Genomic DNA, 20518 nt, shown 5'->3' on the forward strand with positions numbered 1-20518 from the left:
AGTATACCTTTATGGTCACCCAGTTACGTTGTGACGTTTGGTATACCCAAAGCACTCCTACGGTATCCGGGAGTTACACGATCTCATGGTCTAAGGAAAGGATACTTGACATTGTAAAACTCTAGCAAACGAACTATACGATCTTGTGCTATGTTTAAGATTAGGTCTTGTCCATCACATCATTCTCCTAATGATGTGATCTCGTTATCAATGACATCCAATGTCCATAGTTAGGAAACCATGACTATCTGTTGATCAACGAGCTAGTCAACTAGAGGCTTACTAGGGACATGTTGGTGTCTATTATTCACACATGTATTACGATTTCCGGATAACACAATTATAGCATGAATAAAAGACAATTACCATGAACAAGGAAATATAATAATAATCCTTTTATTATTGCCTCTAGGGCATATTTCCAACAAAAATTTCCCCACCAGGGAAGAACGTATAGCACCATGCGTAAGCTTGCCAAATGTTATCGGGACACAGTGCAGTACCAAACATGCATGCCACCGTCCTCCAGGTCACCCTGGCAACAGGGCATGTAAAGAATAAGTGTTGAGCAGTCTCTCGCCCATCACAAAAAGAACATTTAGGATTTCCCTTCCACCCTCGATGCTTCATCACATCTCTCGTTAGGACAGCGTCTTAAAACAGCTGCCACAAAAATATTTGGACCTTAAGAGGTATTCTGGCATTCTAGATCCATCTATAATCGCATCCAGCAATGTTCCTTTCCAGGAAAGAGTAAACTGATTTAGTAGTAAAAGAAGATTTCCCTCCCATGCCCCATCTAATCACATCGGAGGCCTCTGAGACACAAGCCTCTCTAGCCATTTTACTCACATTCACCCATTGAGCACTGAGCTCACTGTTCAATCTTCTTCTAAAGAAAGAGGAGGGATCAGCATTTAGGCACTGGGCCACTGTGCACTCAGGAAAGTTGCAGATGGAGAATAAACGAGGAAATTGTTCCTTCTATTGGGAAGTTGGACGGTTGTATTACATAAACGCTGCCAGGACAACAGGTAACACAGACAACGTAGCAAAGACGGCCACATGGACACAACGAGGATGACCGCTATTGCTGCAAGCCGGACGCGTGTTCTAGCGAGGTCAATCAGTGTTGCTATAAGTTGGATGCATAGAGGTGTAAAGCTAACTAAGTGTAGATGCTAGGACTATAAGGAGAACTAATTGATCCTTAGCATCGGTGTTAAGGGTTGTTGCGTGATTAATGGTTGACTGATATGTCTGTTAGAATTTGATGTGCGTCTCCCTGTCGTGAATCTGGTTACTATCATGCCACACTGATGAACATGTTAACTTTTACTCCCCTTGCAATGCACGGGCATATGTGCTAATTTGACATAAAAATCTTTTCGGTGGCCTAGCGGTGACTCAGAGAAGGTGGCAAAATTCGCATAAAGTTCACTTGGTAGGCTTTATCAGTCAACCGTGGTCACACGCTGAACAATCTCTTCTCTCCCAAATGTCAACCACCATCGCTTTGTTACTTGTTCACCTCCACCTACTCCTGTGCGGCCATGGCGCCGCCGCCGTCGCAGCAACGGCGACACCGCCGCCTCTCCCGATTCTGCCCGTCCCTTCCTACGCGCAGCTCCAGTGGCAGCTCTCCGAGATGGCCCTCTTCATCCACTTCGGGCCCAACACCTTCACGGACTCCGAGTGGGGCTCCGGTCACGCCGACCCCGCCGTGTTCGCGCCGTCCGCGCTCGACGCCGGCCAATGGGCGCGCGTCGCGGCGGAGGGAGGGTTCGGCCGCGTGGTGCTCACGGCCAAGCACCACGACGGGTTCTGCCTCTGGCCGTCGGCGCTGACGGACTACTCGGTGGCCGCCTCGCCGTGGCGGGGTGGGGCGGGGGACGTCGTCGGCGAGCTCTCGGCCGCCGCGCGCGCGGAGGGGATCGGGCTGGGGCTGTACCTGTCGCCGTGGGACCGCCACGAGCCGGTGTACGGCGACACGGTCGCGTACAATGAGCACTACATGGGCCAAATGACGGAATTGCTCACCAGGTGTGTCAATCTGTGTGATCCGAGTTACTACAATGTTATTGCTGCTCCATCTTTTATTTGCAATTTTTTAGGAGAACTACTGAATTTAGAATCAATGTAAAAAATAGCGTGCTAGGACCAAATTGTGTGGCCCTTAAAATATGCTATTAGCATGCTATAGCGTGCTTATTAGCGAGACATTATACACAGATTTATTTAGCAAGGCATTCCTCAAAACACTATAGCTTGCTATTAGCGACGCTATGGGGCGCTTTTTTTTCACTGTTTAGAATGCAGGTCGTTGAAGATGTGGTTTTGGAGTGAAAACTCAAAAAAGAAAAAGGCTTCCTTCTTGACCTTTGCAGAAAACCGTAGTATCTGTTCTTACAGCATTACAGGATTACGATCTTGGATCAGTGTTTATTGTTCTGCTCGATTGAAAACATGAAGTTTGGCCCTTGTGGTGTTTCCTTGGTGAAAATTACTGCAATTTATCTCTATGATGATATTAACATTTTGTGCATATGCTTCTAGTATGTTGCTTCATGCATTACTTTGAACTCGGTTGATTACACATAATCAACAGTGGTACATTTGGTACCTGGATTGTGGAGCGTGTGGATTGTACCCATATGTTTTGCCTATGTTTTGTGGTGGACTTGGTGCTTAAGCTGTTTGTAAGCAGTCTATAAATTCTTCCTTTTATATGTTCAGGTATGGAGATGTGGAGGAAGTTTGGCTTGATGGTGCAAAGGGCGACGACATGTACATGGATTACATGTTTGATGCCTGGTTTGCGCTTATCCATCAGCTCCAGCGAAGGGTGGTTATCTTCTCAGATGCTGGACCAGATACTAGATGGGTAGGAGACGAGGCGGGGATTGCGGGCCGTACTTGCTGGTCTCCTTTCAACAAGACTGTTGTGACAATTGGACATATCATTCCTGAGTAAGTGATTTAGTCCTGCTTAATTGGAAAAGGTGTGATAACTATTGTTAATTAGTGTAAAGCCCATGCTTTAGTGCGGTTATTATTATATATTTTAGGTAGTCTATTTTAAAACATTTACATATAAAATTTGTAGTCTGTTAAGGATAGAGCTGCAAAGTATAAACATCATATTGCTAAAAAAGTATAAACATCCTTGAAATGCATAAATAAATTGAAATGTTACATTGTAGTATATAGTTTTCTAGCACAAATAAGGCTCGATGGTTGCATTTTTTGGGAAGTTATAAATTGAATTTTGTAATGTGTTAATCTATAAATTATTGTTCTTCTTTTTATTCTTTTACAGTATGTCTTTTCATGTAAAGAAGTATTTTCACCAAGAGACATGTCTTTCCACGACGAGACATCTTTTACTACCAAGATCTAATGAACTGTTCTTTTTAGGGTGACATGGCTTAACGTGGATTCTACATTAGGCGTTAGTTTTAGAATAAAGAAGGATTATGTACAATTATATTGTATTTGGTTGTATATAAAAATTTGGAGTGTTTGTCAAAAATCCTACCCTGCATTAGATCTTATCTCCCAGCTTACAATCACAGAGGTTATGTCACGTACTTCTGTTGAGATCCTAGCATGGATGAGACCTTTAGCCATAGGTAGACTTGGAATTTCAATAGCTTTTCTTGTGTGGATTCCGGATTCTTGACAAACTGCCGAAATGCCTTAGTTGTAGAAAAATTAAGGTATGTATAATCTTCCCATTTAGTAGGAGACAAATATAATTTAACATAACCGTGCTTCCATTTTTTTTCTCTGTTTCGCATGAGGAAAAAATTAGTACTGTAGTGCAATTATTGATTTGGAAGACAGCTGATGCTGCATAGCTTTACTGGAAGATGCATGAGAACGGACCGTTAAACTTTCATTCCCAGTACAGTACTACATTTGTACCAATGCTTCCAACTACTGTAATGATAGCATATCTTGAGGAACTATTGTCCTTCCAAAGTACTACCTAACTATAACCTCTAAACAGACAGCTAATGATAATACTTGATCTAAATAAATACTGCAGCTATCTTCACTTCGAAGGTAAGCTTCATTCATGGCATCAGGCGGTTGAAAGTACTTAATTAGGGTGCTATTATTTAGCAGAATTTGGTAATGGATGTATGGACCGAAAAATACCCACTACAGTGCCTCCTTTAGTAGAAAACATAATCAAGACAGCATGTTTTGGGATGTGATTTACGTACTGGGTTGCCTCAGAATGAAATGAGCTATAAGAATGGCTACAAACTATGAAATTTCATTCATATTCAGATTCCAAAGTTAAAATCCCTTGTTAAACCAAAAATTGGACTAGTGGACTTGATTCCTTTACTTATGTGTAGCAACGACAGCCATGAAAATGATTGGCATGAAATAATCTGTAGTTGGTTCATATACTTTTAGACTATGCCTCTATGGCGTATTGGCATTGACATCTCATCTCATAATTGTACAACCTGCAGTGTTCTGATTTTGAGGGATGTTTACTGAAAGTGGAGTTCGCTTGTCATTGACAAGCATATTGCTTTTAAGAAACAATTAGTCTACTGACTGGCATGCCAACTTTATTGCCAGATACTCACAAAGTGGGGATCAATTTGGTGAAGAATGGGTTCCTGCAGAATGTGATGTTTCCATCAGGCCAGGATGGTTCTGGCATGCCTCAGAGAAACCAAAAAGTGCTGTAACCCTGCTTGACATATACTACAAATCAGTTGGTAGAAATTGTCTCCTCATATTGAATGTTCCTCCCAATTCATCCGGGCTTATTTCCGACGAAGATATGCAAGTCCTTCAGGAATTCACCGAGATCCGACAGACAATTTTCTCTCACAACTTTGCTGCCAACGCGACTGTCACAGCAAGCAGTGTGCGTGGTGGGTTGGAGAACCTGCAGTTTGCACCCTCCAACGCCCTCCGAGATAGCATATACTCCTACTGGGCACCACAGGAAGGGCAGACAAGCTGGGAAATGCTCTTCGACCTCGGGCGATCCACTTCCTTCAACTTGCTCCAGCTCCAGGAGCCTATCCAGATGGGCCAGCGTGTGATCGAGTTCCATGTGGATGTCCTACTGGGTGGACTGTGGCAAACAATTCTTGAAGGCACGACAATTGGGTACAAGAGGCTGCTCCGGTTCCCTGCCGTCGAAGCCCGGTACCTGAAGCTATGTGTCGACAGTGCACGTGCAGACCCACTGATTGCATTCGTCGGCGTTTTCATGGACCCCTTCTCGGATGCATATGGTTTAGACCATGAGAAGCCATCCCATACTAATAGCAGTGAAGTCATAATGTTAAGGAGAGGCCATGCTGCTGCCAACAGGAGTACTGCTGCAATGTAAGCCCGAGCGCAGTTTGTGAAGTGCCACTTCAGATTTCCCAGTGTCATGTTTCATCATCACCTGGCCCTTGTTTTGGGATCAACATGGTGTCCGTGTATATCTTACGATTCGATTGAAGACGAAGCGCGTGGTGTTCGATGGTAAAGCGGTACGTGTGCACATATTTTCCGTCAGTATGGATTGTTCTTCGAAGCATTCTGAAGTAACAAATTTAGTTTCTGCAACCAAGCATGGTTGATCATCCTTTGTACTTTCCCAGGCCAGTTCTTGTTCTGAAAAAATCGCTGTAGAATGGTGTGATCAGAAACCTTGTACACTAGTTCCTGAATAATGTGATTTTTCTTTTGAACACGCTGAATAATGTGATGAGGAACTCTGCTTTCTGTGAAGTGATTGTCAATTTCCGTATGACCGCGTCTCTGAAGATGGTAATTCACAAACCGCCCTGCTTTACGTATCCTACACTCGAAGGCGTAAATTGGCTGCTTTGCCGTCTTCCACCTCACAGATGCACACAGCCGCCCATGGCTCGGCCTTGCACGGCCCCCGTGTAAACCCCAGATTTATCGAGCAGGCGGAGCCGCTCTCGCCGCCGCCGCCGGCGATAATGTCCGACCAGCAACAGCCCAGCACCCTCCTTCCCCTCGCCTCCCTTCCCGCAAACCCTAACCCTAACCCTACCCCGCCCCCGGTACCCGCCCCCCACCCTCGCCCTCCACATCCCCGCCCTTCCCAGCCCCAGCAAGCGCAAGCGCACCGGGTTCCGCCGCAAAGTCCCCTCCGCCGCCTCCCCTGCTCCCCACCCGCCAGTTCCCCCCTCCGCCGCGGACGACATCATAGTGATCAACCGGGAGCCGACAGCGGAGGCCGTCACCGCGCTCACCGCCGGGTTCCCGGCGGATTCCCTCACCGACGAGGAGATCGAGGCGGGGGTGGTCTCGGACGTGGGCGGCATCGAGGTGCAAGGTACTAAACTACATCCATCATCCGCACACACCTCCTGCTAGCAGGTTGGCGCGAGACCTTCTAACTCATGGCTCGCCAAGGATCCTTCGCCTCGCTCATCCCGCCCCACTGCGAGCACCTTCCTCACCTCCGCCTACAACGTTCCTCGTCTCCCACGGCCACGTCAACTTCCGGCGTCGCCCCCGCCATCAAGGAGCTCCCTCGCGCGGCAAAGGAGCCCGATCCGCTACCGGGCCCAACACACCTCGTCAAATCGTGTTCTGCGACGCTGGCTTTAGTAGTGCATGAGCTTCGACCACCGTCTCACATCTGCCTCACAGTTGCTGCGACGTTTCACAGCATTCATAAATACGTGACTGCCATTCGGCAAATAGCGGACGCAAGAGTGCCGAAGTTGTGTTGCACCAGTTTTGTGATCACGAAGAAGTATTCGAGAACGCGCATTGGTAGGGCCTTACCTCTGCCGCTGTGCTGCTCTGACCTCGGCGTGACAAAGCGTGTTCGACGCAGCTTTTACCTCGGCAAAGGCTCACGAGCTCACATTTGCGGAAACCCAGTGCGCTCGGTTGTTTGTCGACTAAGCACATCTGGTCTTGCAGCTCAGATAGCACACAAAGACATCAGAGACACTCGTACACTGTCGTCACGGATGGATGATACAGCCTCTCGACCCGGGGTCGTGGGCGTTCGGCCACTTGCCCTCCCCTGTAGGCTTGGAATCATACTAGAAGTGCAGCAGCGGCGAAGCGCTCCTCCATCTCACACTCACACCTGATAGTCTGTCCTGGATAATTCTCAGACACTGCGGGCAGTCCATCGCGCGTGTGGATGGTCGTCGATCGCCCGCCATACTCACTACGTCCCTCTCTGCCGTGTCGGTCGTCGACTACTGCGCCGCATAGGCTGCAGCTCTTTCATACGGGGAATATCTGCTCTCAAGAGGAGGAATGATCAACGTCAATGAGTGTGGGCAGCCTATACCGCAAATGCTCTCAGAGTGAGTAATTGACCAAAATGCAAGTTATTAACATCTTGCTTCAAGGGCGTGGTAGGCTGCTAAGAATAGCATTCCTACCGAGTACGATCCGTTAGTGACGAGTGCCCTTATCCGCGGCTGGAGAGTCACACTCGGCTCTCCTGTCTCTACCGTGGCCCCAACGCCAGTGCTCCCTCGCCTCAGCAAGGCCTCGCAGGAATCGAATGTGCACACATCAGCTAGTGGTTATCGAGGGACAGTGGTGCACACTATACGGGGGAAGGGGATTGGCTTTGCCATGTCGCGTGTGTTTGTCCTAATGTGTGGTCAGCTTGTTATGCATAGGGGACATGTAGCGCTGTGCACTTGTTGCCTCTGACTTGGTGTTGCGTGAAACATGCGAGCGCCTATGCAAGCTATGTACCTGACAGCAGCCACAAGGAAGCGATTGAGTATCAGAAACTCCGCGCTTTGGAGAAGATTGTATACAAGGTCGCATGTTGTCCTCATTGTTTCTGGAGACCGGACCCTGGGAAGACAAATCGACCAAACTAAATACCTGTAATTCAGTTACGTGATCCTTTGAGAAGCACAATCCAATGTGTGAATAATGCCATCCAAAGTCGTTCGGAGCGTGGAGTGAATATTCTTCCTTGTCTTGCATCCCCATGATATGTGAGATTGGCTCTGCCTCCGCCATACAGTGAGCCTTTTGGGTGAGACTCATGGGTGGTGTGATGGGCTCTTGGGTTGCTGAGTGAGGTCTGGCCCAAACTTTGAAACCCAGCCTCCAACTGACGCTGTCAGGCGTCACAGTGCTTTCCAGTATGAACCTCAAGATGGTCAAGGCTTAATTCGTTTGACTGTGTTTCTCAGTTAATGACGATCAACATAGTTTTCACTCTTTATATATGCCCTCAGGATAATAAGTTTATCTCTCCTCCATCGGCTTTGTTATCAGATACTCTTGCCTCGCTCACATAATGAATGTAATCTCCGTAACTTAAGACTACCATACGCGTCAGATGCTTCTCTCATTTTTGAGGCGCGAACAAGTATTATAACGGACCGCAGGAAAAACGTACCACTAGACCGGTGGGTATAGAGAGGTTATTTCTAATGGACTCTGCGCCAGACTGGTTCATAGGCAACAGATCTCTGGAGAATTCGCGTATGCGAACCAGAGCAATAGACAAAGGTTTTGTAGCAGCTTTCAGACGGAGACATGCTCGCTCCGTTATGTGCCCGTGTGTGCGCTATCTGAACTCCAATGAATTTAGACTGCCTCAAGAAAATGCGTTTCGATCGCTGTGCGATCGACCCGCATTAGTAGCAGATGCTTTATTCCCTCAAAATCTCGCTCCCATAAATGATCTGTGACGCAGCCTTTGTATCGGTGTGTGCAGATTATCTTTAACTCGTACTAACCACAGGGAGTTGACGCCTTCGCTTTTTTATTGGTAACCTCAGGACAATTCCATCCATACATGAAGTAAGATTTATCTAGCATAAGTAGTGGCAGTGTCAGACCAGAGCTGCTTTTCAGCTCTCTGAGGTTTTCATATTCGCGACATTGCTGTGCGCAGAGGAATTCAGCAGAATCGACTGATATGGATCAGTATTTAGAACAGCAAATGTTTGCTTTTCTGGCCAACATGCGTGATCCAGACCATGGATTGCATTCTTTATGACGTGTATAGAAGACCACACAGCAAAGGTCCGTTAGCCCTGAGCACGTATTCAAATGGGTAGAGCAAATTTTAGCTGTGGTGCTGTAGAGCGAGAAAGCGTGACTCGATATAGACATTCCTTATCTCCCTGCGAATCCACATGCGGCATGTGTCACCTGGAAGTCCGAGTCTCTATATTACAAGAGACTTCGAAAGATAGCTATATTAATAGTCGCCCAGTCTTAATCAAATGTCTCCATAGCTATGTGCTACCCTTGCTATGATAAACGACCTGTTTAGTCAACTGCAGCTTGACATGTGGTAATGCTTAACATCTGTGCTTGCCATTTTATTTGACGGAGGAAAGTGTCCTGCGTGATTCAACCAAAATAGTCCAGCCATTCTGGAAGTGTATACGAACTAGGACTTAGTGCGAGCCCTACAGAAAGATGTGCATCGAATCCTAATGTTGAAGAGGAATGCTTGATAGAGCTTGCAGCACACTACTCATATCTTACCAAATATGTGTGATATTTCTGCTAGCAGGCCGACAAGTCACAATATTCAATCCAGCAGCAGCAGCTCCATATGTGTATATACTGACTTACCTATCTTCCTGTGTCAGGCAGGCTAATTAGATCTAGAGAGTGGTTGAAGAGATGTATGAGCTAGATGACGAACTGAAGCATACTCAGCTATCTACTGTTGAAAACAATCTGGGTGCGTATAGATGAAGTCTAAGTTGCAGTTATAAGGCTCCCACTGCAAGCTTTATTGTCCCTAAAGTTGGTTGAAATGCTATGTCATATGGGAGTCATCTGCGGCAAGGGGCTGGCGCTTGATGACTTGAGTGCCGATTTAAGCGTTACGTGAAAACAACATAGAGAGTCATGGTATATTATCTGTGCCCCTTCGTATAAGACTGTCAGTGGGCTCTCTAAACCGCTGCGACATCTTTCTGCTTATAATCTCGATTATCTCTACGTGACATAACTGATCCTGTTAGGGGGCACGCCTTGCTTTTGTAGACGTTATTTGTACGTACTCTGGTTCTCTTGCTTTGTTATAGAAATTTAACAGCTCAACATTCGTTTCTGCATTGAAGTATTGATTTGAAAAGTATGGATTGCCTTCGATTATATGTAGCTCACACTTTATCTACATTTGCCGCAGTAGTTCGGTGACCTGGTGTTTGATGACTGCCACTGTGTAATCTCAGATTAATTCGGGTAGGGGCATCCAAAATATGGTCTGTTATAATCATCACTTCATCTAGTTTATGGTGATGATCTATTACAGAGTCTTACTCCTCGAAGAAGTGTGTGTCATAATGTGGGAGAAAGGTGGTATAGCTGGGTCTGCTATATGGACACTTCAGAGCTATTAGCTTGGAGTACAAGGTAAACAGCTGTCTGCTGGTCTTTTATAGTTGGTAAACTTCACTTGTTCTCGCTGTTATATAGTTACTGACTCCTCCGTTTCTAAATATATTTCTGTCTTTTCCTTGATAATATGCATAGCAAGTGACTATCTCATAATCTACTGTATAGTGCTCTATTACTTTCTCGCGTATGTTGATTATTTCACACATGTGGTGCTCATGTAAAAAGAAATAATTACTCTAGCAAAACTGCCGCAAGGAGGACGTACATACGCTTATACTCTTCGGCTTATTTACAACAGTTTACAGCAACGAATATTACTACGTGAATGGATATGGCCATGAACTCGTGTGTCGTCTTTATGGTGCACCACGCCTGTCATCTGCATAGAAGTCCTCGAAGACAATTCAGTCTTAGAGACAGAACTATCCAACGATTTCAGCCACTTTGACCTTGACACGTCCGCTTGACATCGTTCGGTGATTTTTATCTCGTGTTGGTGCAGAATGTAGTACGAACCCGTGGATACGGATACGAATAGTCACTATTCGTGCATAGTCACCCTAAGGTCAGGCGCTGACTGACGTGGTGACTCTCAGTGCCCCGATCTTCTCTCGGTTGGTTGCATTCGTGCATTTACAAGGACTTTGCCCTGCAGTGGCTCTGTTTTTCAGGTACTTGTGATGCACTGTAGCTCGGATTATCCTTGTTTCTGAAATAGAGTCTTGGTGCCGGTGTTGATGGGGGAAGAAAAGGAAGAGGCACTGTGCTCTCTACTTCAGATTAGCAACGCCAGACAGTGGTGCAGTTCGAGCCGTGAGTTTTCCTTCACCTGTTCATATAGCCAGATACCAGAAACAAACCATACTTTCCTTTCTACCTAGAGCTAGCATTAGTTGTTATTGCGTCGTCTCATACAAGCCACTTCTAAATCAGACGCTAAATAGTTTTAAGTCTCTCCCTTTTTTTTTTCTTTTTTTTTGAGCAGGACAGTTGAGAACTGAGTGAAATAAATAGGCTGCTTACGCTCATGCTCGGGAGACGGAGTGAAGACGAAGGCAACACGCGAGAGTCAGTTTACTGTCCCTCCTTTCCACGAGTTCAGAACAGACCTTTTCAGAAAGGATAAATTCCGAGGTACAAGCTAACTAAAGGGTACATGGAAAACAGGCAGCCCACTGGCCACACAAGGCCCTGAGAAATCCAAATGCACACCACGATCCCCGTCTAATGCCCCCTCCCTGCACCAAACATCTCATCCACCCTTTCTCCATCCCGGTAAAAATGGAAGGTCGGGGTGTATCGTATGTTCTGAGTTGTTTCGGGGCATTCATCAACATGGGCATAGACGAAAGTAAGATTCTTGAATTCGTTGCTGAATTTGTAGAAGGGTGGAAGAATCTGATTGCAAACACCGCACCTGGGTAATCGACAGGAATGAGTCGAGTTAATCACATTATGAGGAATGTATTCTCACTAACGAACAGTAGTGATAGGCAGACCGCTAAGCTATGCAACATACTAGTACGTATTATACAGCATGTAATGAAACAAACTTTAGATACACAGCTAGTAGTAGATAACTTGGACCATGTACAATGCAAGGTGCTCATAATTAATAAACCAAATTTTCTTAAGTGTCAGTGCTTATTTCTACAGAAGAGGTGCCTAAGTAAGCGCCTGTTCTATACAAATAAGCACCGGTGCTTAAATAAAAAACCAGCCATTTTCACAAGCACCCTGTAAGCACCTTGCATTGTACATATGCAGATTTCACCACTTTAGGACATAAAGCTTGCATTGGAAAAGCTTAGCTCATATGAATCTCAATAATTAGCTGTGTGTGTTGTATACTCTCCACATACATCCTAAAATGGCTGCAGAATTACATAAGATAGACATAGTACTGCAACAACTGATTATTACTCAATTGGGAAGAATAGTATCAAGTCATCAAGCAGTCAAAAGATTGATGCACAATCTTTAGTAGTTGCTAGTAGTTACAGTATAAGGTTCTCAATGCAAGAAGAAACAAAAGGTACATAGCAAGAAGGTTACATACCATGAGGCGCCATAGTTGATCACGGCCTGCAATGGAACAAAGCCAAAGAGTTCAATCAAAACAAACTTCCAGGTGACAAATTTCCATGGATTCGAAAGATCATCGATACTCTAGTAACAAATCTACTTTTTAAGGCTCATGCCTGTTTACCTTTCGTGCTCATTTTCTGGATATCATGTGGCAGAAAAGAAACATGGTTTTACTATCTCAGTATCGTATCTGCCAGTGCCAGTTAAACCGAGGTAGTCCGGCATGCATATCAGTATTTTCACCATGTGTGCTATTAAATAAAAAAGCGAAGGCGCGTAGAGGTAACATCTACACTTACTGAAGACTTGGAGGATTTGAGGGAATCAAGCATCTGTCTCAACTGCGGGTCGCTGCCAGCGCATCGCACGCTGCCATGGGAGCCATCCTTCCCGTTGCCTGCCTCGGCGCTCATACCACCCGCCAGGTTTCTTCTGCGGCTATAATCCCTCAAAAGCCTGCAGTTGGAGCAAGGATTTAGGATTACAGTATACAAAACCCTTATAAATCCTGGCAATTAAGGGCAGTTCCTCCACTAGAACGAGGAAGAGGTCACGGATGCCACACCGCTTGCAACCGATCTCACCAGTCAGGGGCAGACCAACCAACTGGGTGAGCGAGCAATATATAGCTCATAGGCATAACATTGGATTGTTGCTTCTCAAAATGACTAACAGAAAATTTACGTTCTCAGGTATCGAAAATTATGACAATCTCTTCAAGCATCAAAGTTTCGCATCAATTCTTTGCGTGGTCCCCACCCATCCCAAAACCTAGGGTTTGAAGGACTGCCCAAATCATGCAACAGAACATACAAGCAAGAAAAGAAAAGGAAGAAACCTTACCTACCAGCTGTGTCAATGCCCCACCGGGAGGGCGGGCTCGGTGGTGAAGGGGTCTGGGAGGCGTCCTAGCCACTCAGTTCTGCCCCGAGCCAAGTCTATTTAGTGTCAGTGGCTTTTGAGCTCCATTATGTGGACTTCACCAATTTGTGAATTATGGACTTGGCGGCTCAGAGCTCCACGGAGAAAGCGGAGGCTGTGGTGGCGCCACGCAATACGGGGAGGCGGTGGCAATCTCGACAGGAAGGCGGTGGAAGAGGGAGCGCGGCGCGGCTGAGATCTCAGCAGGGAGGGAGGCAGCAGCCGGCGAGAGGCTTCTCTCTCACACGGACTGAGGTTGTGTTTGGTTGAGCTGCAAATTCTGAAAAAGCTGCTGTGAGCTCTGAGCTTTGAGAAAGCTGCTGTGAACTTCTAGCTGTGGAAAAGCAGGAAGCTGTTTGGTTGAAACAACTGTGAAATTGTAGATTTGGCTGTGGATTGTCTGTAATGCCCCTGGGCCATGAGTGAATATGGTTATATGCTAATTGACTGTAAAGCAGTGATCTGTACATTGGTAGGCGGAACGACCCTTTTGCAAAGAAAATTTGTGACAATGAAGATGATTCATAGCTAACACATATGCAATTCAAAGACTATACTTTGATGTTGCATATTACATATAAATAGATATTGACCCCATAATAATATTACAAAAGGCATGCACCATCGAAAATACATATTGTTCACATGATGATGACCTCCATCAACATAGCTAACCTATGTTGCTATCGCAAGACAAGCATCTGCTATCCTACTACGAATAGTGTTCATGGTATCTTCGTTCTCTTCCTCTTCAGCTTTCCATGACGTCTCATTCTGTGTGTTTTTGTTTAATTTCTCTTCTTCCATGACACGGCCAAGACATTCACTGAAGCTGAAACCCAGGCAATTTTGGAAATGTTTTCGGCAAGAAATCTATCCAGTGGGATAAACCACTGATGCACCATACTGTCATTTATCAAGCAATTGTTCAAACCTATCTAAAAATAAAAAATGTACGACTCCCTTCAGCTGGGCTTGAGGATGTTAATCAAAGGTTAGCTTGACAATTGATGAAACATGTCAATTACGCTGCAGTTTATAGTCAGGAAAAATATGACATGATTTTGCTTTTGCTTGTTCATTCAGGAGAGGAAAATGGGGTCTTCCAAAGATTGGATGACATAACGAAACAAGCATACAGATTAGCAAAGGCTTTGCTTGCAAGTTGCCAGGCAGCGACTCATGGCTTTGCTAAATCTACAAGCCGAAAGATGATCAATCTCGGTAGAAATGCAACAAGCAAGTGATATCAATAGAAAGAAGCTGCCCAGAACCGTTACTGACAAAGTCACCAGTGAATAATGAACACTGGTGACAAAATACAGCAAATGCAATGTTTCACAATAACACCAATACGTTCAGTACAGAGGGCTGCAAGGAATTTCAGATACTTCAGTTGCAGTAGTTGTCAAACAAAACTATCAGTCCACTAGCCTTCAAAGTATACTACTCCCTCCGTTCCTAAATATAAGTCTTTGTAGAGATTTCACTATGTGGACTACATACGGAGCAAAATGAGTGAATCTACACTCTAAAATGCATCTATATACATCCGAATGTGATCCATAGTGGAATCTCTACAAAAACTTATATTTAGGAACGGAGGGAGTAGTTGTGACATTAGCGTGACAGGGGAGCAACCGAAGCATGATATTAGATGAAACAGACTGAATTTTTGGTTGGGACTTTGAGCTTAAATTCCAAGGAAATACTGAGCAACACCATGGATGAAGAAAAGAAACCATTCGTTGGTTTTTGAGGTTCACAAACAATAACAGCACAAAATGGAGACCTGATAGCATTGCTGATGGCAACAAGATGGTGACATCAGACACTGCACTGGTAGGAACGTAACACAGCCAACATAGCACGAACGAGGACCGCCGTGATGAGGGGAGGAACGGGCAAGAGGGAAGATGGAGGAGGAAGGAAGTACTAGGAGGGAGGAGGTCCGGTGCGCCGGAGCCGGAGCCGGCGGCCGGCCGGCCGGCCGGACCAGGGCCGCCGGGAACAGGAGAAGCAAGAGGAAGAGGGAGGAAGCTGTACCTGGGTGGAGGGTGGAGGTTCGCTGGCGCGGGCGGCGGCGGCCAACCCTAGCCTGCGTTTCCTGCCTTCCTGGGAGGCTCGATTCCTGTCGGTCGTGCGCGAGGGCGAAGCAGCTCGTTCGTTTCTAGTGAAAAGACGGCGAACGGGTATTCACTTGCTAGTGGCATCCGGGGTAAATACTTCTCAATTTTAGAACCTGAAATCTAAAAAGTGGCCGGCCACTAAATAGACAGAACGAGCGGCCGGCTCCTGGCCGCTCGATCCTGACCCGAATCACCACATCCGGGGTAAGTACAGCCATCAAAGTGTGACTACATAAATAACAATCTCGCCGAGTGCTTCAACGCTTGGGTGCGAGATATCAAGGACTTGCCGATTGTTCAGCTAGCTGACAAGATTAGAGAGATGATTATGGAACTATTTAGAAAAAGAAGAGAAAGTAGAGGAGTTAAATTGGATAATACTTCCATTTGTCATACACCAACTAAATGCAAAGACTCGAGGACTAGGTCATCTCAAGGCTAAAGCATCAGCTGATTGGAGTGGGGAAGTGAAAAATGCTAACAAAGAGGATGAAAGACATGTGGTCAAAACTCTCACACATGAGTGTACATGTCTGCAATGGCAGCATACGGGCAAGCCTTGCGACCATGCACTAGCCTTCATAAATGTCTTGCAAGCTCGCAACTTTGTTAACATGGAGGACTATGTACATGAGTACTACTCAGTTAGCAGATTTAGGGCAGCATATGAAGGTGTAATTGAGCCCCTTACGGACAAGAATCAATGGCCACACGTGGACACAGGCTTTGTGTTGCGTCCACCAATTCCAATAGGCAAGAAGAAAGGTGCTGGAAGAACAAGAAAACAGAGGATAAAGAGTTGGTGGGAAGGTGGATCAAGGAAAGGATCCTTGAACAAATGCAAAAAATGTGGGGAGATAGGACATAGAGAAGCTGGTTGTCCTCAAAATGGAACAAAGAAAAGGTACATAGTAGTACTTGTTGCTGTTTTCTATCTATAATACCATGGTTCTTTTACATGAAAATAGTTCTAATTGCTTCTTTTTGTAGGAAAAGTAGGGGGAAAAAGAATCCATCTCCATGGTTTGATGTTTCCGTTAGCAATGCCGTTCCATCTACACCAACCAAGAGCAAGAATGATGCCACTTGTAGCAGTCCTGGAGCTGTCACAAGAAGCCAAGCTGCAGCTCAAGCTAGTCCTAGACCTGTCACAAGGATCCAAGCTGCTACCCCACCACCAAAACCTCCAGCAAAAGGAAAGAAGAAGAAAATGACACCTAAGAGGAAGAAATTAAGCGACCTCTGAGCTTGTTTGTGGCTGGGGGGGGGGTGTTAGTGGAGACTCACTTTTATTGTTGTGTATGTGAGATGCAAACTCACTTTTATTTGCTCTGTAAGTGAGGTAGAGACTCACTTTTATTTCCTATGTATGTGAGGTAAAGACTCACTTATTTTGCTGTCATGAAGTCCTGTAGAACATGGCTGAATTATTCTCTATGCTATCATTGAATCATTGTGACCCTATATTATTTCCAGTCTGTTTGTGTGGAAGCCTATTGATTACAGCAAAATCATGTCAATTTTTTTTTGAAACATAGCACACAGCTTTAGAAAATCATGTCATTTCTTATTTGGCTAAAATATTTTGTGGAGCATGTTTGAAAATTCAGACAAGGTACAGAGATGTGCTTTTCAAACAGAGGGGTACTTTTGTCTATTCCTATTTCTATATGTTAGTTATATACTAACAAAGTTGTTAACAATGCCAAAGGGGGGTACCAGCAACAAGTAGACAGAACTGGGGTGGTTCAGAGAAAGGCAAACGGAACAGAGGGGCTTAAGATCAAAGGCGCGTGAGCTGGGGGGGTTAAAATCGATTCTCACGGGCAAAAGAAGGATGAAAAACAAAGTGTCAAGATAAAAAATATGTTGTATTTCATTCAGGTTCTCCTAGGTTGGCTTGCGTGATTCAACAGCAGAACAAGAATACGATGAGCTACGGCATCACGTGCGCTTGGTTTTCATTTACTTGGAACCAACCAAATTCTTAATTAGTTGCCATCATCGGACGGACACTTGCTCAAGCATGTGACCTCATTTGCCATGAATACCCCGCTCGAAGTGGAACGAGACTGAGTGCGCACGCTTCGATCGATCGATCGGCAGAATGCTATATGGAAAGCGGGGGAAACACGGGTTCCCACCTCGTTTAGGTGGAGAGGCTGTCGGGGCGACAACTGACAGTTTAGGGGCGGATCTAGATGGCGCGCACCGGCACGCCCGGAAATCGCGGAGGCTCGGCGGGGCTCAGCTAATCACTGGGCGGAAACAAGCTCGTACCTCGGAAACCGGCGGCCGGGGACCGCTGACGGGGCGGAGGCAGCAGGAACGCGGCGCCCCGACGAGCGAAAGGGGGGGACGGCGGGGACGCGCCGTGAGGGGCCGGGCCGGGGGTGCTTGGAGGAGGCGGCACGGGACGGGGGCGTCGGCGGCGAGGCACGGCGCGGCGGCGGCCGTGGGGCGGGCGGACGGCGAGGGGAGATTCCGAGCTGCTGCGGTGGGGAAGGCGGGTTGGTAGGTCGGGTCGGGTCAGCAGGAGGAGGGAGGAAGAGGGAACAAAGGCAAGGGAAAGAGATGGACGATGCTTCTCTCTTCTAGGAGTATTTTTTTTTCTCGGCTCCGCACCCAGCACTGGCACACTTGAAGGGGCAGAGGACAAGTCCACCCTCAGTCGAACGTTGCGACGCCCCGTGTACGTCGGAGTAAGTACGACCACGAGACGGTCAGTCTTTAGCACACACAGCACTGAAAACTGGAAGGAAAGCGAAGCTAGAACTGAATTGGAGTCTCCGGTTTCACTCACTGGCAAAGCGGCAACCGCCGAGCGATCGGCGCGGCGTGCCTGCCGGGATCTCTGCTGGATCCCCTCTGCCTTTCAACTGCGAACTGCAAGGCTACTCCCTCGTCCGGGGAGCTTGGTGTTGAATGGAGTTGGGGTCTTAGTTGACCCGTGGCTTGGGGAATGATTTTAATTCGAGGTGAGTTGCTGCAATGGCTGATAATTTGCCAATCAATCGGGTATTGAAAACTGTTCTGCCCCTTTTTTTGCCAGAGGGCCCGATTGCTTGGCATGGCACTTGGCGCAGAATGGATGTGTTTTCGGTGAAATCCGCGTGCCATACGGACTGAAACTATCAGTTAGGAAAAATGATATATAAAAGACCGAATGGGAAGGTAGATCGTGTGTCAACCCGGTTTGGAAATGTGTATGGAATACGAGAATTTCTCGAACGGCAGAGGCCATTGCATCGCGAGCTGTGCACGGTATATTATTGAAAGACAACGAAAATAAATATGTGGACTCCTATCACATTGTCTAGTGTGTGTTCGAATATGGCAAGCGTTGAATCTGGTGGGAAATGCTCATATAACTTTCTTAGTTGACCGTGTTTGTTATCAGAGATGTGCATTGCTGGGAGTTGGCACCTATGGTGAAAAGTAATAGGCCAATTCATATCAAACCTATGCATGTCCCTCTGTGTAAAACAAGATCAAGAAAGAGCATCATCGGCAAACTCGGAGCCGAGGGAAGATCCTCGATAGCTAGCAGATATCGATTGTATAAGCCATCGTGGGGCACGATGAAGATCAATGTAGATGTTATGTTCAGCAGGTAATGCAGATCGTGTGACATGTGTGGTGACTCATTGTTTACTCCGGAATCCTGTAACACTCCTTGTGACGTTGCAACATACGAAAGAGAACCTTCCCAATCCAGACTATGGTAGATGGCGCAAGAGAAATAGGTGGGACGAAGACAACGACGGGGAGTGGGAGGAACCGACCACAACTGCCCATAAAACCTAGCGACCACCTCATCATCTCCCACCCAACGTGAAGATGTATTCACATAAAACCGTTTCTTGGGACCACCCGGACGGACGGTGAGGATTGAACCAACAAGCTAAAGAGACCGATAGGTGGGACCGAAGAACAAGCCGACGGTGGGGAATTTGAAATATTGGCCACGTCAGCTCCCGACCATGTGGGCCAGGCCGAGGACCCCTAAGATTATCAACCAGTGGGCTACATTCGTCAGGCCAAGGAGAGCCAAGATGGAAGATTCCAAAGACTTGGCGTGTACTCCAAGACTTAGAGGTTTGTCTTCGTCATGTCTAGATGTAACTGACATATATATGTGTAAACCTCAGGCACCCCCGGTATCTATATAAGCCGATGGGTGAGGAACGTAGATGACAATATTTATACATACACGATCTCTTGGTAGATTAACTAGTAACTTGTACACCCTTCAAATCAATACAATCAAAGCAGGACGTAGCGTATTATCTCTTCGAGTGAGCCCGAACCTGGGTAAATCATGTGTCATTGATATAATCGTGCCAAGGCTACCAGCTCAGGGCCCCCTTCCTGAGATCTGCTGGATTTGACTTCATCGCCCCTTTTATGGAATGGATGAGTCCATTGATCATTTGCTTATGAAATGCTCTCTAGCTAGAATGCTTTAGAACATCATCTCAAATGTGCCTTTGATATCCTTGATATCCATGATAATATTGATGCCCTTCTTGACAATTGGATCCACAAATTCCACTCAGATGATAAACACTTGGGGTTTGCTGGAAGAACACTTGGGGTTTGCTTGGGATCCACAAATTCCACTCAAATGCCCTTCTTAACCCGTTTCTAATCTTCCAGATAGTTCAACTGTGAGGCATAGTTGTATAATATCAACTGCCACTTCTAAAGTTTGTTTGCTCTTTTCCCTCCCTAAAGTCCTTGTTCTTTCTTTTAGGCCAAACTACTCTCTTTCTTAAAACTAATTGTATCCTTCTATGATTTTTTTATTTCTTCTATCAGGTAACTCCACTACTAGAATATTTCTTTCTTGGAAGGGATTTTTCTTCTCTCTTCTATTTTTCTTCATTCTTTCTTATGGTTACCCTGCTCCTAGATTCTTTTTTCTTCCTTGCATTCAATTTTGTTGTCGTTTATATTTATATTTTGTGCATTTCTTCTTTCTGCAACAATGCTAGAAGATCCCATGTCAT

At 46.0% G+C, this 20518-nt stretch overlaps 2 protein-coding genes across 2 annotated transcripts; one reads left to right on the forward strand and one right to left on the reverse strand.

The window, feature by feature from the left end:
• Positions 1–1448: 1448 nt before the first annotated feature.
• LOC125539441 (putative alpha-L-fucosidase 1) lies at positions 1449–5720 on the forward strand. Its single transcript, XM_048702891.1, has 3 exons — positions 1449–2043; positions 2737–2970; positions 4603–5720. The coding sequence occupies exons 1-3, from the start codon at positions 1499–1501 to the stop codon at positions 5369–5371; spliced, it is 1548 nt and encodes a 515-aa protein (XP_048558848.1). The 5' UTR covers positions 1449–1498; the 3' UTR covers positions 5372–5720.
• A 5872-nt stretch (positions 5721–11592) lies between these two features.
• Positions 11593–18750, reverse strand: LOC125537664 (formin-like protein 5). The gene is made up of 5 exons (XM_048700980.1): positions 18724–18750; positions 17787–18100; positions 12756–12912; positions 12428–12453; positions 11593–11785 (listed from the first exon to the last, which is right to left on the reverse strand). Exons 1-5 carry the CDS (start codon positions 18748–18750, stop codon positions 11593–11595), a joined length of 717 nt encoding a protein of 238 aa, XP_048556937.1.
• Positions 18751–20518: the final 1768 nt, after the last annotated feature.

Source organism: Triticum urartu, chromosome 2 (assembly GCF_003073215.2).
Source record: "Triticum urartu cultivar G1812 chromosome 2, Tu2.1, whole genome shotgun sequence".
NCBI lineage: Eukaryota > Viridiplantae > Streptophyta > Magnoliopsida > Poales > Poaceae > Triticum > Triticum urartu.